Source organism: Crocodylus porosus, unplaced genomic scaffold (genome assembly GCF_001723895.1).
Source record: "Crocodylus porosus isolate Cpor-Errol unplaced genomic scaffold, CroPor_comp1, whole genome shotgun sequence".
NCBI lineage: Eukaryota > Metazoa > Chordata > Crocodylia > Crocodylidae > Crocodylus > Crocodylus porosus.
The window spans coordinates 24,753,665-24,769,237 of NW_017728910.1; the positions used below are offsets into that span (position 1 = coordinate 24,753,665).

Consider the following 15,573-nt stretch of genomic DNA (forward strand, 5'->3'; position numbering starts at 1 on the left):
CCCCCTTCATCTCGCCGAGGGACAAGCCGCTGCGGCACATCTTCTTTGGCTCCGGCCCCTACACCCTGCAGGCCCTGCTGGACCACCTGAGCCTCCTGAAGACCAACAAAAGTGCCTTTGACCTGGACCTGTTCAGGAACCAGCTGGCCATGGCAACGTGGACGATTAAGGAGGCTGGCAATGCCTTGTCCGGTGACGTTTGGGACACGGACAATGAGCTCTGAGCGCGTGGAGCTGAGGTGCAGAAGCCAGGCAGCCTCCTCCCTTGAAGCAGCACTGAAATACCTACCCTAAATCTCGGAGGGGGTGATGCTTCTCATGAAGTGACATCTCTCGAGCTTGTTGGCCCCCAGGCCCGGAAACATTATCATTACCATCCATTGGACTCTCTCCAACTGGTCCGCATCCTTTCTGTAGTGGGGGGCCCAAACTGGACACAGGACTCCAGATGTGGCCTCCCCAGTGCTGAATAGAGGGAAGAATCACTGCCCTCGACCTGCCGGCACCGCTTCTACCGATGCAGCCCAGGATGCCGGTCGCCTTCTTGGCACTGAGGGCACACTGCCGGCTCCTGTCCAGCTTCTCGTCCCCTGTCCCCCCAGGTCCTTTTCTGCAGAGCTGCTGCCCAGTCAGTCATCCCCAGCCTGTCCTAGTGCATGAGATTGCTCCTTCCTAAGTGCAGGACTTCTTGAACCTCAGGAGATTTCTTTTGACCCAATCCTCCAATGTGTCCAGGTCACTCTGAATCCCAGCCCTGTCCTCCAGTGTATCTGCTACTCCCCTCAGCTTGGGGTCATCTTTGAACTTGCTGAGGGTGCACTTCTTCCCATCTTCCAGATCATTAATGAAGAGATTGCACAAAATCTCACTTACCTCCACTGTTACTTTGACTGCCGAAGCTGCAGGCTCATAGGAGGCAGTGCAGTCTGCCTGGCAAAGTCCTCAAAACTGGGTGACCGGGACTAACAACATGCCCCACCTTCCACTCCTCTCTCAGCCTGGCCTCTTCACGGGCCCTAGAGAGCGGAGCTGGAAGGGAGCTCTGGAGGGCACACCTAGTCCAAGCCCTGCCTGGGGCAGGATCAGCCCTGCGCAAACCAGCCCGGACATATCCATCCTCTAAGCTCAAGGGCCCCTCGGAAAATGCCAGCTCCGAGTTTTCACTTGTCTTTTGACTGGGGACACACACTGGAGCCATGCTTCTGCTGCTAAGAGCCCAGCAAGCTGGCAGCCAGGCAGGAGGCTTTTGACCTCTAAATGCCAGCTGGAAATCCCTGGGTTTATTGTGCGCCTTGTGTCTGCACACCTGACAGTGCCAGCCTTACATGGCCCCTCTGGAAGGATCTCCAGGCACCCTGGCTGTGAATCACTGTTTTTTTGGCAAGGCAGAGCAGTGGTCCCAGGTCTGCCCTGCTAGCCCCTCTAGGACCCCGCGGGGAGGATTAGCTCTGCAGCGAGGCACTGTCTGCCCTAGGGACCTAAACCCCTGTCATGTGTACAAGCGCCCCAAGAGCTTGTTCCAGCAAAGCCCCTGGGAGATGAGCCTCAGCTGCCCTGCCGTGCCTGCAGCTCCATCTCCCACGACCCCAGCCTGGACAGACACAGCTGCCCCCTCCCGGTCCTCTCTAATGCCCTGAGCTGGGTGTGGGGAGGCAGGGACACTTTCCAGCTGGGGCCAAGCCCTTCACGAAGGGCAGGCAGCTGTACTCCCTGTTCCCAGAGGGGCATCAGGTCTTCCCTATCAGCTTCTCTGGATGCACACCCAGAGCTGTTCTCTGCACGCAGACGGAGCTCCTGCTCTCCCCCTGCCAGAAGCTAACAGAGAGAGGAAACCCGGCGGCTGAGACCTCAGCAGTAAGGGGCTGGGCAAAGGACTAGGTGACTTGGGGGCTCTCCCTGTCTCTGCCACTGCTGGAGCTGGACAGCCCTGAGTGCATCCCTTCACCAGAGAGCCCTCTCCCCTCACCAGCCATCCTCTGTTGGGACTGGGCTGTGCCCGGCACGTCATGTCTGCTGTCATGTCACCTCTCTGGAGGAAGGGCAGATGCTTTGCTACCCCTGCCCCCAGCTCTGGCTCCTCTTCGAGACCCCTGGGGCAGGGGCTGGTCGGACCCCACAGCAACTCCTCCAGACTGTGTTGGCACTGGCCCTTCATGGAGAAACAAAGCATCAAAAGACCCAGCTGAGGTCTCTCCCGGGCATCTGCTGCCTCGTGACCTAGCTCGCGAGCTAATGAGGGGCCCTTCCTTTTGCCAGCAGCTCCTCGGTGGCCTGATGGGCCAGAGCCTGCCGGTGCAAGAGCCGGCAGGGGGGTCTGTGGCTGCTAGCCCCTCTGAGAAACAGAGCCTTGGTCTGAGCATCCGAAGCGGGGTCGGGAACAAGCTCCTGTCTGCAGTGCAAGCTGCCCCTGCTGGCAGTGGCAGGATGGAGCTGGGTGCATTGGGTTTCTGTTCTTAGTGGGTGGGACGCTCCAGGTGCTCATGTGCTTTGGGAACCAGGTACCCCTACGTGTCTCGGCTGCTTCACCTCCTGCTCCATGGAAGCCCATCCTGGCTCGGTCCTGTCCGTTAAGGCTCGTTCGGTCAGTGCATCTGTCCAGCGCGGGCAGCCACCGCTTTGCAGAGCCCAGGGCTGGGAAGGGAGAGGAAGGGCCAGTCTGGGCACCAGGGCCCAGGCTCCAGCTCCTCATTAGCTGGTTAACATTGCCCTCTTGTGTCGCAGGAGAAAATCTCAGCCTCCCTGGCAAGGGCCTGGCAGTTTTTGCAGCTTAGCTGGATAGTTTCAGCCCAGATCCCACAGCTCCCTCCAGGGACCAGGCATCTGAGCAGTGATGCTGGGGCAGGTGGGTCCATCCATCTTGGCAACCCTGAACCCATCCCCTCGCAGCCATATGGGTGCGGGGAAACTGCCTCTAAGGCAGAAATGTGGCAGAGCTGCCACCCAGGGAAGGCACATGGGGTCCTAGGACAAGACCCCGAGGAACAGGCGATGGAGGGCGATGCCCCACCTTGCTCAGAGAGAAACGGATGACGGGGCATGCATGACATCCCGCTGGGACCGAGCATCCAGCTGCCACTCGCCACGGAGCACGGCACGGCTCTATTGTCCGCAGCCCCTGACTTGGGGTGCAGGCAAGTGGCCCTGTTGGTGTCACCGGGTTAGGCCTCATCTCTCCACGCATCCCCCTTGGAGTCAAGAACCAGCAGCGCCGCCGGGATGTGGCTGCACTTGCACCCAGACCGGACCCTGAGTCCAAGCGGTTGGTGCCATCCACAGGGATGCTGGAGTATGCTAGGCGGGACCCCACCACCTGGAGCCGACTGTCCTCATGCATCCTGAGCAGTGGGCCTTTAGCCACAGGCCTCCGAAGCAAACCAGCTGCTTTGGAAGCTGTACCCAGGGGCCCGACCCCTCTCCTTGCTCTCCAGCAGACCCAGCACATCAGCTGGGGCTATAAATCCCTGCCCATTCCCAGGTCAACAACCTGGCAGGCAGGGCCTCGCCTTGCCGGGGCGTGGGAGGATGCGGCTGCTCCAATGAGTGCCTCCGTGTGCAGAAAGCAGCGGGACGCATGCAGGCATTGAGCAAAGCGCAGCCCTCACCCAGGCCACGGCCCTCGAGGACTCTGACCCTGCCGGGCCGGAAGAGCAGGACTGGGACAAGCCGCGGCAGGAGAGACAGGCAGCATGGAGCCGGACACAGAGCTCTTGCCGGACAGCAGGTGGGTGACGATTGGGCAAGCATGTCCTGCGCATGTGTGTCGGGGGGAAGGTGGCTGTGCCCCTGTCCCCGATTTGGTGCGATGCACCCTGGGATAACGCCCAGAGACTCAACTGAGCTTGGCCCAGGTCATCAGGTCCTAAAGGAGTGGAGCTGGCAGCTCCAGAGGTCATGTCTAGCCTACCCCCTGCCCCAGGCAGCATCAGCTCTGTCCAAACCAGCCCAGCCAAACCCCCTTTGTGGGGCTCAGCCCCACGGAAACACCGGTTTGCACAGGCCAGACCAGCTCGCCTCCGGGAGGTCCCTGCCTGACCCTCGGCTGCTCCGGGGGACGCGGCTGGTGGGGAGGGAGAGTGGGATCCCTTCAAGAGACTTCCAGGCCCGGAGAGCTCTGCAAAGCAGCAGCACCAGGCCCTGAGTTGCACGCAGTGAGGTCTGGGGCCAGAGGCACTGCTGGGGAAGCTTGCAGCGCCGCAGGGAGGTCCCCACTCCCAGCCGAGCTCAGGACCCCATCACCTGTTGTCCTGCAGGTTCCCGCCGGAGGTGATCGAGATGCTGATGAGGAATCTCAGTGTCCCGGCTGCCTGCTTCTCCAAGGCGCCCACCTCCTGGCAGCTGCTGCATGGTACGGGGTTGCCGGGGGAATAGGGGCTGGGGCACGACCTGTGTGTCTGGGAGCCAGGTGGGGCGGTGGGGACAGGGCACCAGCCCCGAGGAAGGTGGAGGAAGGGCGTGGGAACCAGCACAACTTTGCTAGATACCCGTGGAGATGGGCACCCCCAGGCCTCTGGGCTCCCACTTGTGCCTGTCCCCAGCAGAGCTGGACGCGGTGGAGCTCACCATCACCGGCATGGCCACCTTCCTGACGCTGCTGTCGGTTGCCATCTTCGCCGAGGAGGCCGTCTACCTGGCGCAGAAGATCCGCTGCCCTGTCAAGAGGAAGACTTTGCTGTGGAGCAGCTCGGCGCCCACCGTGAGCACCGGGCCCTGGCCGTGTGGGGCGTGATGGTGGCGGGAGACGGGCCCGTGGCCGGCCACCTCCTTCAGTGACCTCCAGGCTGCAAAACCCTGTGAAAGGCATGGGAGGTGCTGCTGCAGCTGGCATGGTCAGCACCCCTCGCCGCAGGGGCGGGGGGTGCAGAGGCTGGAAGCTCCGGCCAGGTCAACGGGCCACATCCTTGCAGGACAGCATGGCGGGTGGAGCAGCCTCTGCATCCGAGCTGCCTAGCTGCTGTGGGCCGGATGCTGCTGTAGGAGAGGAGCGGAGGGTGGGAGACGCTGGCCCTGGCTTGCTCTTGCCCCCGCACTGTAGCTTGCACCCAAGGTCACCGGGTGTTGGCACTGGGACACTTGGTGAGGCCAGACTAGAGCCAGGGGCTCAGGTCATGATGCTCAGAGCATCCTCCTGCCTTTGGGGTGCTGGGAGGCTGACTAGGGGCCAGGGTCACGCTCTCCAGCCGGCCTCCGCAGCCGGGACTGATGTGCCAGGGCAGGTGCCAAGCTCTGGGGTGGGCTGGGGGCGGGGGTCCGGACCCCGGCCTGGGGGTCACGATGTGGTGGCTCCTGTGCACTCCCCCCCAGGTGATCGCCGTGTTCTGCTGTTTCGGGCTCTGGATCCCGCGCTCCATGATGGTGGTGGAAATGGCCATTGGCTCGTGAGTGCCATGGGCAAGGGCAATGCCGGCCAAGCCCGAGAGCTTGTGGGGGTCACCAGCTGGCTGCAGGGAGGGACGGAGGTGCTGGGGTATAGACAGAGGGGCCGGGAGACCCAGGGGCAGGATGCTGGGGAGAACCTGTCTCGCCAGAGGCCCTCTGAGCAGCCGCATGTAGCTGGGGGCATGTGGGCAGCTGGTGCCACCAGGTTTTGGGGCTGGGCGTGCCCCACACCAACCCCATCACGCCCCTCTGCCACCAGGTACTTCGCGCTGTGCTTCTACCTGCTGATGCTGATCATGGTGGAGGGCTTTGGCGGGCCGGCGGCCGTGCTGCGGGCGCTGAAGGACACGCCGATGGTGATCAGCACCGGGCCCTGCTGCTGCTGCTGCCCCTGCTGCCCCCGCATCACCATGACCAAGTACGTGGGGAGGCCACGGCACGGCCCACGAGCCAGGGCGAGACAGGCCCATGCTCCAAGCCAGTCGATGGCAGCTCTGATGCCGGGAGCTAGTCCTGCAGACCTGGTGGCCTTGCGGAGGCGAATGGCCTTTGCTGCTCTCAGCCCGCGCCTGGCTTGGCAGGGGCCGCTTCTTGCGTTTTTGCAAGGCTCTGGCATGCGGGATCTCCACGGGCATCGCTCTTTCCCTGTCACAGGAGGAAACTGAGGCTGCTGCTCCTGGGCTCTTTCCAGTACGCCTTCCTCAAGATAGCCGGTGTCTTCGTGGGGCTGGCGCTGGCAGCCGACGGGAACTACGACCCGGCTGACGTGAGTGCCGCCGGTGGCGAAAGCACACAGGGTCCGGAGGCATCCAGTGCGGTGGGGCTGTGGTAGCGTCTCGCTCCTCTGGTGCCTGTGGCTCCGTGCAGGGGGATCTGGCAGCAAGCTAGCTTCACCAGGGGGTTCCCTCGGTTGCTGAGCCACTGCCTCTCTCCCTCCCTCCTGGGCAGATCTCAGCGCAGAGCGTGTCCCTCTGGATCAACACCTTCCTGGGCGTCTCCACCATCTTTGGTCTGTGGGCGCTGGGCATCCTCTTCCGGCAGGCGAGGCTGCACTTGAAGGAGCAGAACATAGGGGCCAAGTTCGCCTGCTTCCAGGTACCGGTGACGGAGGGGTCCTGTGCTCCCCGTGGCATGCTCTGCACCCCTCGCATGGTTCAGCTGCCTTCTACTCTCCTTCCTCCTCCCTTATCTACGATGGTGACTCTTAGATTACCTTTCTCCCCATGAGCTGGCTGTCTGCCCACCTCAAACCACTCCCCGAAGCTACCTCTGCATCTTGAGGAGCACAGGGCTGGAATGGGCTACAGGCCAGTGGCATTGCTAAGGCAGATGCTGTTTGCCTCTCCATGCCCCTGCCACTTACCCCACGGGCACGCTGGGCAGACACAACACAGCTGCCGAGGGCAAGTGCCTTCAGGGGCGTGGGGAGCTGGTTGCATGGAGGATGCACAGAAATGGGGGAGAAACTGGTCTCGCGGGAGGAGTTGGGTGTGATCCAGGTCAGACAAAGGCTGCCCAACTCAGCTGGCAGTGACTGCAGCTGTGTGGCCAGAGCCCCTGGAGTGGTCCTGCCACGCGTTTAAGGAACGATGGAAACCAGCCACAACAATAGTTCACGTTTCCGTGCAACGTCTTTGTGGCTGGTTTCCAACCAATCCCCTGAGTGCATGGCCATGTTATCATTTGGGATGTGATGAATAGACTAATTGTGCCTCAAGTGTAATGTCTGCCGGAGCCAAAGAGGCTAAGGCGGAGCGACAAACCTGAGCAGCTACCCCACTACTGCCATCACGGGTCAGTCATGTCCAACTGGTCTAATAGCACCATGCCTCTGCTGGCCCACGGGCACCATCCCTGGGGAACGCAGCCGACAAAGGGGGGAAGGTGGACTGGGGTTTGCCCCATCTTCCCAAGAGGTGTGAATGGCTTTCTCCTGCACTGATCGACCCCCTCCAAGCCTGCTGCTAACTGCTCCCAACTTTCCCATGGTAGTCGCTGCTCATCCTGACCGCGCTGCAGCCCTCCATCTTCAGCATCTTGGCTAACGGTGGCCAGATCGCCTGCGCCCCTCCGTTCTCCTCCAAGGCCAGATCCCAGCGTGAGTAGGGGGCAGGACCAGGCAGAACGCGAAACCCAGCTGCTTGCAGCAGGGAAACAAGGGAGCGAATGTCTGGTGCTGAGATATGCCATTAACTCCCTTTTTTTAACCTTCGCTTTGCAGATATGAACATGCAGCTGCTGGTCCTGCAGACCTTCCTCATGACGGTGCTGACGCGGATGTACTACCGAAAGAGGGACGACAAGCCGGGCTATGAGCCTTTCGGCCCGGTGGAGGCGGACAGCGACATCAAAGTCTAAGCCAGAAGTGAACATGAACTTGTGAAAGGCAGGAGAGCCTATGGCACGAGGTGTGCCCACCTGAATGCCCCCTCTGCAGGGTCCCTGCGACGCAAGCCCTATTTCCCCCAGAACTGGCCTGAAGCCCCCTTGGGAGGGGGATGCAGAGTCTGTGCTGATACAGAAGCACCTGAAACCCAGAGGGCTTGAACCAAAGCTCTTCTGGTCTCAGCTGGGGCTTTATGCATAATGTGCCTTGCACACTGTCACTGAGCACAGAATAAAAGGGCTTTGGCACTTCTGCTATGGTCATCGGTGTTGCTTCCTGGAGTCACTTAACGAGCCCCTTGTGGCACAGCTCAGCCGTGGTGTCCTAGGGATGCCTCAGCTCCCGTCTGGGGATATTATAAGGCTATGACCACATGGATTAGTAGCGAGGCAGCACTGACCACACAGCAGCTGCTCATGTGTGTCCGCTCTGACCCTGCAGTAAGTTAAATGCCAGAATGGAAGAGGGATAAATGAAGCAGCAAGGGATATGTTGCTGTGGTTTAGCCTCTGCTTAACGCAGGGTAGGAGCAGACACACTTAATAGCTAACGGTGAGCAGATGAAATGCAGTCGCTCCCCCATCGGCTCCATCTGTCCAGCTCCTTTTACAGTACACAGGACAATCCATGCCCTACACGGTTAGTCGGAGGCTGAACAAAACCAGTGCAGGCCCAGTCCAGCCTATTAGGAAGCAGTGTTACCAGCTGCCCTGATGTGAGCAGCGAAGACACAAACATCTGCCACTGCCCTGGAATTAGTCACCCAGGGAGCCCCACCTGCTTCAGCAACGTGGGCCTTCGTGGAGGCGACTGGCGAGCTTTCTCAGGCTGCAGAGTCAGCGGCAAAGCTGAGAAGAACCAGACCCCCTGGGCTGTAGCAGGTGTTTTCCGCTGCCCGCATTTCAGCAAGTGACACAGAAGGCACGTTCCCTCTGCTTTGTGGAACGTGCCAGCAGTCCGGGACTAAATCAGACCCCCCCCGGACCGCAAACCCCTGGACAGCAGCAGGAGGGAGGAAACTGGTAAAAAATAAATAAATAAAGTGTCATTAACCCAGTTCTTGGTCAATCCCAGCTTTGCACCAAGGAGGGGCAAGGCTATGGAAAGCTAGGGCTGACAGGCCTTTGTTAAAGGGTTGCAGAAGAGAGCAAAACTGTGACCACTGAGGAAGCCGAAGGAGGTGTCAGAGGCGGAGGGGTTGGGTAAAATTACTTCCGTGTTTATTGGGCTAAACATAAAAGTCAGAAACCAACTCAAGAATAAGCCAGTGATGCACACATGGAAACCGAGATGGCGAACACTGATCGAGAAAGGGACATCCCCTGGCTGCGGAGACGTGACTGGCGAGAGAAGCCGCCCGCCCCCTCGTGTGGACCCAGCGTGGCAGCAGACCTCAGCTAGGCTGCCACAACCCGTGAGGGGCTCCAGCACTGGGATCCCCAGGCTGTTTAATCCACGTCGCCTCCTGGCTCCCCTGTGATGGCGATGCTTCAGTGAGCGGAGGTGAAGTTAAACAATCCAGAACTTAAAATGTGGATGCCAACACATCCCTTTTGTGCATTTTGGAAACCGCCCCCCTCCCAAAAAAACCCAACCTAAACCAATGAGCGCTCTCTCAGAGAAGAAAACCAAACCGTTGCTCTGACACCTTGCAAGCGGCTGTATTTTGGAGAGCCTGTTTGGTTCACTGGAAAAAGACAAAACCTGGGACAAACGATAACCCCACTGTGATTAGTTACAAGGTTGTCCAGTTCCACGCGGTTCGTTAGACTCCTACGATGACACGTTGCTGGAGACGTTACCAACAGATGTGCCTTTCGAGGACATGAGCAGCAGCACTGGGGAATGGGACTGCATGCATCTGAGAAAGCTCTTTATCTGTGCACTGAGCTGAATGAGGGACAAGCCAGGCCCGGGGGCTGCGCTCAAAGGCAGTACGTCCAATGAGAAAGTCTCCTGCACCGACGAGCAAGGGATGCATCCGGGCTCCCCACAGAACGATCCCCGCTTCTGCATGTCCCAGATATACCGGGATGGAGAAGGGCACAGTCACCGAGGAGGTGGGAGAAAAACGCACCCTGGAACGTAAACCCTATTGACGGGTGCTTGGAGGAAAAGGGGATGGAGCCTCCCAGGGCTCGGGTCTGGGGTCACTGTGAGGGATTAACGGAGGACAGATGTATTCTGCTTCCTTTCACCCAGCTTACAGAGCCTTCTTCTGAAACCCAATCTACATGCCACTGGGTGTCAAAAGATCACAGCCGCACAGCTGAAGCAATTTTGCCTTCAGTTCAGTTCAATCATCTAGTGTTCCTGCCACGGCCATCCTCCCTGCCCACCTGAACACCCTTTGCGAGGGTTTGCTTTCAAAGCTGACAGCATTGGGCTGCAGATCAGGGCTGGCCCGATGCTGTCCTCTTGTGCTGTTGCAGCAAGGGACTCCTATGGATGACATGGCACTACTTTCCATCTGAATACTGCAGAGGCGCCTGGGAGATGGCTCTCCACTGCAGGGCGCAGGTCTGGATCCGCTTCCTTCTCCTTTGCCACTCTGTAGTGTTCGGCTAACCAGCCTCGTGTGACAAGCTGTGGAAGAGGCTGCATGCAGTCAAGGTAGAGCTTGAACAGCTCTGAACAAAATGTATGAGGTAACGCAGTGGGAAACCCAGCCTGTCTCTTCTGCAGCTCAGCGCATTGCAGGTTTTGCCACAGTGAGGGTGTTGCCTCTGCCTGTCTCACAGCACCAGACGTGAAAGGTGCCAGGCAAACGGTGAGATGATGCCGTTTCAGTACATGCCACATTAAGCATGGGGAACTGAGCGTCCATCTCCATGTGCAAAGTGCAAGGGGGAAATGAGGGGTGTTGGTGACCAATGGCGTTGCTAAATCCAGCTGTGTGGATCCTGGGCACACAGGGCCTTGCGGAGGCCAGGATGCTGGTGGGCTGCCTTGGGAGCGGGCTGACATCAGAAACAGTCGCTAGTAGTGAAAGAATACTGCTGCCCACCCTGCGCCTGGTGACGGCCAGGCCCTACGCTGCCCGCACCCCAAACTGTGCCATCAGCTGGGGATATCACCTATGGACTCTAGTGTCTACTAAGGGAGGCGGGGGAAATACCTCGGCATTAAACACCCTGTGCTTTTCGGTCATGCAGATACTGAAGAATGAAAAGTAATGTGCTTCCTTCCATCTTGCGGCTGGAAATGAAACAACGGTTCCGCTGCAGCAGCTCAGCACGTGCCCAAGCGTAAAATCCAGCTGGTGTTTCAGGCAGCCAAAAGCTTTCCCTTGCTTCAGTGGAACTACATGGATGAAGGTGCACATGTCTGACCCAACACGGTGGGGAGGAACCGTCCATACAAAGCTCCACAACAGCAGCATGAAGAACAGCTTGACAGACGGAGGAAGGCTAGCCCCTTTGAAGACGAGGATGGTCCGGTTCAACAGAAGCCTCTTTCTGCGGACAATGGCTCTAGTGTCTGTCTGTCATTTCCTTGGACCAGTCACCCCAAATTTGGAAAAGGCCTGTCCCTTGGCTCTTGAGACTCTACCCTGGCCTCATCCTCAGCTCCCCAGCACCAGGGCATTCTGCTCAGGGGACTCTTTCTGAATGGGAGATGCTAGGACAAACACCAGCAGAAAAAACCCACACGTGGGAGATTCACAGCCGACTCTGCTGTCCAGACAGCTCCTGGTTTAGAGAGAAGCCTGCTGGGACCACGACCTGCCTGCCCAAGTCATCCCCGTGGGAGTTCGCAGATGGCACAGCTACAGATGCTGCTTAGTAGCAAGGGACATTCAAAGCTCAACACAGACGTTTATTACGGACTTGATGGCAATACGTCACGGGACAGACTGGGCAGCGAGCAGGTTGGGGCCGAGCAATTAAAACCCGAAGAGGAGTGGTTTGCTCTGAGGCTATTTCAGGGCCCCGCCAAAGCAGTCGGGAGGCCATGCACCTGTATTTAAGGTGCAGCTGATTTAACACTGATATGAAGCTGCCGCTGGGAGAAAACGTGCCCTGCACCTGTTTGATGTCAGAGAATGGCCCCTCACCAGCCCAAGGGCTTTTTTACAGTTGTGGCTTCATCACACAGGTATGAAAGACGGATCCCTGCCTCTCCACATGCGGTAATTTAAACACACAGACACACGAGGGAGGGGGGAAGGCAGAAGCAAACAGCTTGCATCTTCTAGCTGGGCTCACATGCACACAAGACGACACAGCAGGCGTCCTGGAAGAAAAATTCATGCTCTTCTCACAATGGCTGGGCAGGGGTGATCAAGTTCTTAGCTTGGGATTCAGCAATCCTCCCAGAGACATGCCTGATTAAACAATCCCTGAAGGCCTTTCCCCCTGGCTTTGGCAGCCAGCCTTCAAACAGTGAATGGTGAGCTGACTAGGCTTGTGCTATGCTACAGAGCGTGTGGCCACATCTGTCCTGCAGCGTCTTCTAACCTGGCCCTGTCCCCACACAAGAGGCACCGCAAGAGTGCTCAGACCTCTGTGCCACGTGACTAGGACAGGCTGGGAACAGCAGCTAAGAGAAGCAAGAGCTTTTCTGAGACATGGGGAGTTCCTGGTGCAGCACAGACATCCCTACACAATTAAAAAAAGAGAGCATTTCCCCCACACTCCTGCTCTTGGCACCGTCTCCCAGGCTGAGGAGCGTGGACAGCCACGACCCAAGGGACTCAGCAGCCAGGCCGGCTGCTACCCGGGGGGCAACAGAAGACTGCGGTGGGTCAGAGAATAGACCCCAGCTCTTCTCCCCATGCCCGCTGCGCCCAGCAGAGGTTAACAGGGGCAAGCCCTAGAGCCAGCCTGTGATTAAAAGAATACCCTTATTTTTTTCTCTTTAAATAAAATCTTTCCCCCTGGAAACCACTGGGACGTAAACAATAAAAAGGGGTGTGGGGAGGTGAGAATGTGCTTCCAGGGCAGTAGCCCGTTCTCAGAGCAGGCGAAGCCCCCACCTGCCATCAGCCCCGCCTGTGCCTATCGCGCTCCTGCTCAGCTGTGAAGCCCCCGTCGGGGTTAGAGTTGGGATCGGACGAGGCATGACGAGCAGCCAGCCCCCGCCGGCCACTTAATCCTCCTCGTCCTCGCTGATGTCATAGGTAATGGCGGCCTCGTTCCTGGTGCGGTTGGCCGGCGAGGCTGGCGGGGTCTTGGCGGAGAAGGGCCAGCGGAAGGAGGGGGACGGGGACCGGTCGTGTGTTGGGCTGCTGCTGGGGCTCTGCCGGGGGCTGATGGCCTGCAGCATCCGGCCCTTGCCTTCCTTCAGCATGTGTTTCTGGGGAGAGGAGGCACACAGGAGCAAGGTTACAGATGCGGGTCGGGGGTCTCATGCCACGAAAGACAGCTTGTGCACCACGCTGGGAGCTGCTCTGTCCCACCACAATGCTAGCCTGCAATAGGAAGTCTATGCAAGACCCTCAGTGGAGCTGTGGCCCTGAGGACATCTTATACATGTCAACTCCTTTGAAGCAGACCGATCCTGGCAAGCATTGGTGGCGTGTGGCTGGACCCCTATGGCGCCAGGTACCTGTACACAAAAATCTCGCCTCTACGCCTTCAGTTCAAGCCCACTCGGGGACAGCAGTGATGGGAAGTTACCACAAGAACCGGAGCCTCAGTGGTCATCTCCCTAGTGTCCAGGAATCAGTAAGCGTCCCCATTAAAGGTGGGTGCTGGGCATAACTGGGGACAGAGGCCTACACCATACCTGGGCTGGGTTAACTGTAGGTCACTGCTCTGCCAGGCTGTGGTCTGAGAAGCACTGTGACCATCCAGAGAGCCATCTGCAACTCTAACCCCTGCCCTTCCCCCATCCCCAGCCCCCTGCAGCCTCCCATCCTTATTACCAGTGCTCCTTCAGGGCCAAACATCTCCAGGAAGTTGCCAATGAACTCCCGGGACTTCTCCTCCCATTTCTGAATGAGGTCGATGCTCTTCTCCTCCACCTTCTGCACAAACTCCTTGGATTTCTCCTCCACATCCTTCACCCGCTTCTTCACCTTGTCCACGCGCTCCTGCAGGTGGTACTTCTTCTCCTGTGGATGCAAGCAGGGGCATTAGGAAAATTAGCAATTACATTTCCCCACACACCATTCTGCAAGGGAACTGTCACTCAGACCTAAAGCACCTGGGCTTGTTCAATAGTGGCTCCTGGATCTGTCTTTCCTCCTCTTGAACCGGTTCCTTCCTTACCCTACAGGGCAGCTGCAGAGTAAGTCTGAAAGACTCTGGAAACGCCAGTCCCAGAGAAAGCAGAGGAGACCTGCAGAGCAGTTTAGAGTCTAAGGCAAATCAAGGTCTGTGAGCAACAAATGAGGAGGAAAATACAGACTATGTGACATATGAATCAGAATGTACCGCTGACGGTATCCGCAGGCAAACAGAACTACTTTGGCACCCTCCAGCTCTGTGTTTCTACATCAGATTGTCTCCATATACGAGATGGAGCCAGAGAGGTCCAGCCACTGGAATGGAAACACACAACCTACCACTTGACTACTCAGCCCTGTTGGTTGATAGAGAAGTTAGTCAGTACAGACTCAGCCTTGCCCACCCCTTCAGAGCTGGGCTGGTCCTGCAGGACTAAGAGGGGGAATGGTTGTGACTGCAGAAGCAAGCTAACCCTGTCCGCGCCCTGGGGAATAACACACTGCTGGTTTCCCTTGTCAGGACTGAACCAGGTGAAAGCCATGTGCTGGCAACAACAAAACAGCCCCCTGGGAGCTGCTTCCCTTCCCTCACAGCTCCAGGGGACTCAACACCCGTACAGCTCCCAGCTGGGAATAAACAGATGAAGCTTCAATCAAATATGCAAGCTCCATATTCCCTGGCACAGGCATGAAGCCAGTGCCTGTTTTATGCAGCCACATTTCTCAGGGAATGAAAGCAGTGCCGTGATCTCAGTTATTTCCACTCTTCCCCTTATCCAGAAGCTCTCTCTCCTATGCTGACTTTCCAAGGGGACAAAATCAGAGGCGTTACAGCATTAAAAAACCCACAATGGCCTTGGAGAAGATGGACTCTTTAGCTTGGTGGAGTTATTGCAGTTCCCTGGGACTGGAACAGTGCCTGCAGGGCACAACAGGATATAGCTCCCACTAAGCTCCATGCTACTCAAAGGCGCAGCCTTTGATCTGGGGCTGCTCACGTTGAAACGTGCCCCGACTCACATTGATAAAGCTGACGTTGAGCTCCTTGGCCGTGTAGCCCCTCTGCAGGTTCCGCCGGGCGTAGACATCATAGTCCCGCACGATACGGGTGATGATATCCGATGTGGAGATCCCCTCCGTCCTTTGGGTGGGAGCAAACATGCCTACACCAGGGAGACAGAACCCATGACAGCTGGAGCTCAGAGGGCAGCCGCGACGGACTGCTGCAGCATTTCACAGACTCTCACTTTTATCACCCTCTTTAACTGCTCATTTTCCAGTTGGCCTTTTACTTGATACCCATCCCCAAGCCTGGGATTCAAACTTCTAGGAGGCAACTGAAAAGACAGAGCAGGCTTCACAGGGTCACAAAAATGAGCAATGGATAGGAAAATGTGCCCCAGAGAAAGGCTCCAGGGCTCAAGCTATTTCAGCTAATCCAAGAGATGGGTCATGGCACCTGTGTGTGCAGGTGTATGAAATCTGGTTGCAGTTTATCGGCACCTATATGGGGAAGAAAGCTTTGATCACGGGTTGTTGGACCTTTGGCTGCTAGATGCAAATACCACATCTCTCATACTACATGACCCAGAATATAATATTCACCTAGTTTTTGAAAGGCAGAATGAAGGAAAGAAAA

The 15,573-nt window shown here is 57.9% G+C and overlaps 2 protein-coding genes and 1 long non-coding RNA gene across 4 annotated transcripts in view; 2 read left to right on the top strand and 1 right to left on the bottom strand.

Moving 5' to 3' along the window:
• Positions 1-15,573, top strand: part of LOC109308539 — a 24,701-nt gene that overhangs the window by 1,409 nt on the left and 7,719 nt on the right. The window contains exon 2 of the long non-coding RNA XR_002100635.1: positions 8,590-8,597. This is a non-coding gene — a long non-coding RNA (uncharacterized LOC109308539). The remainder of the gene's footprint in view (positions 1-8,589; positions 8,598-15,573) is intronic.
• SLC51A (solute carrier family 51 alpha subunit) lies at positions 3,378-8,025 on the top strand. Of its 2 annotated transcripts, none has more exons than XM_019532894.1 (9): positions 3,378-3,721; positions 4,251-4,345; positions 4,539-4,693; positions 5,302-5,375; positions 5,636-5,794; positions 6,031-6,142; positions 6,325-6,474; positions 7,372-7,474; positions 7,598-8,025. In XM_019532894.1, exons 1-9 carry the CDS (start codon positions 3,687-3,689, stop codon positions 7,732-7,734), a joined length of 1,020 nt encoding a protein of 339 aa, XP_019388439.1. In that variant the 5' UTR covers positions 3,378-3,686; the 3' UTR covers positions 7,735-8,025. The 2 variants fall into 2 exon arrangements, with proteins under 2 accessions (XP_019388439.1, XP_019388438.1); XM_019532893.1 differs by having other exon boundaries at positions 6,325-6,471; positions 7,369-7,474.
• The window catches only part of PCYT1A (phosphate cytidylyltransferase 1, choline, alpha), a 20,780-nt gene continuing 14,167 nt past the window's right edge, over positions 8,961-15,573 (bottom strand). Inside the window, exons 7-9 of the mRNA XM_019532892.1 lie at positions 14,955-15,097; positions 13,632-13,820; positions 8,961-13,060 (exon numbers count right to left, since the gene is read on the bottom strand). Of these exons, the coding sequence (XP_019388437.1) occupies positions 12,854-13,060; positions 13,632-13,820; positions 14,955-15,097 (539 nt within the window). The 3' untranslated portion in view covers positions 8,961-12,853. The remainder of the gene's footprint in view (positions 13,061-13,631; positions 13,821-14,954; positions 15,098-15,573) is intronic.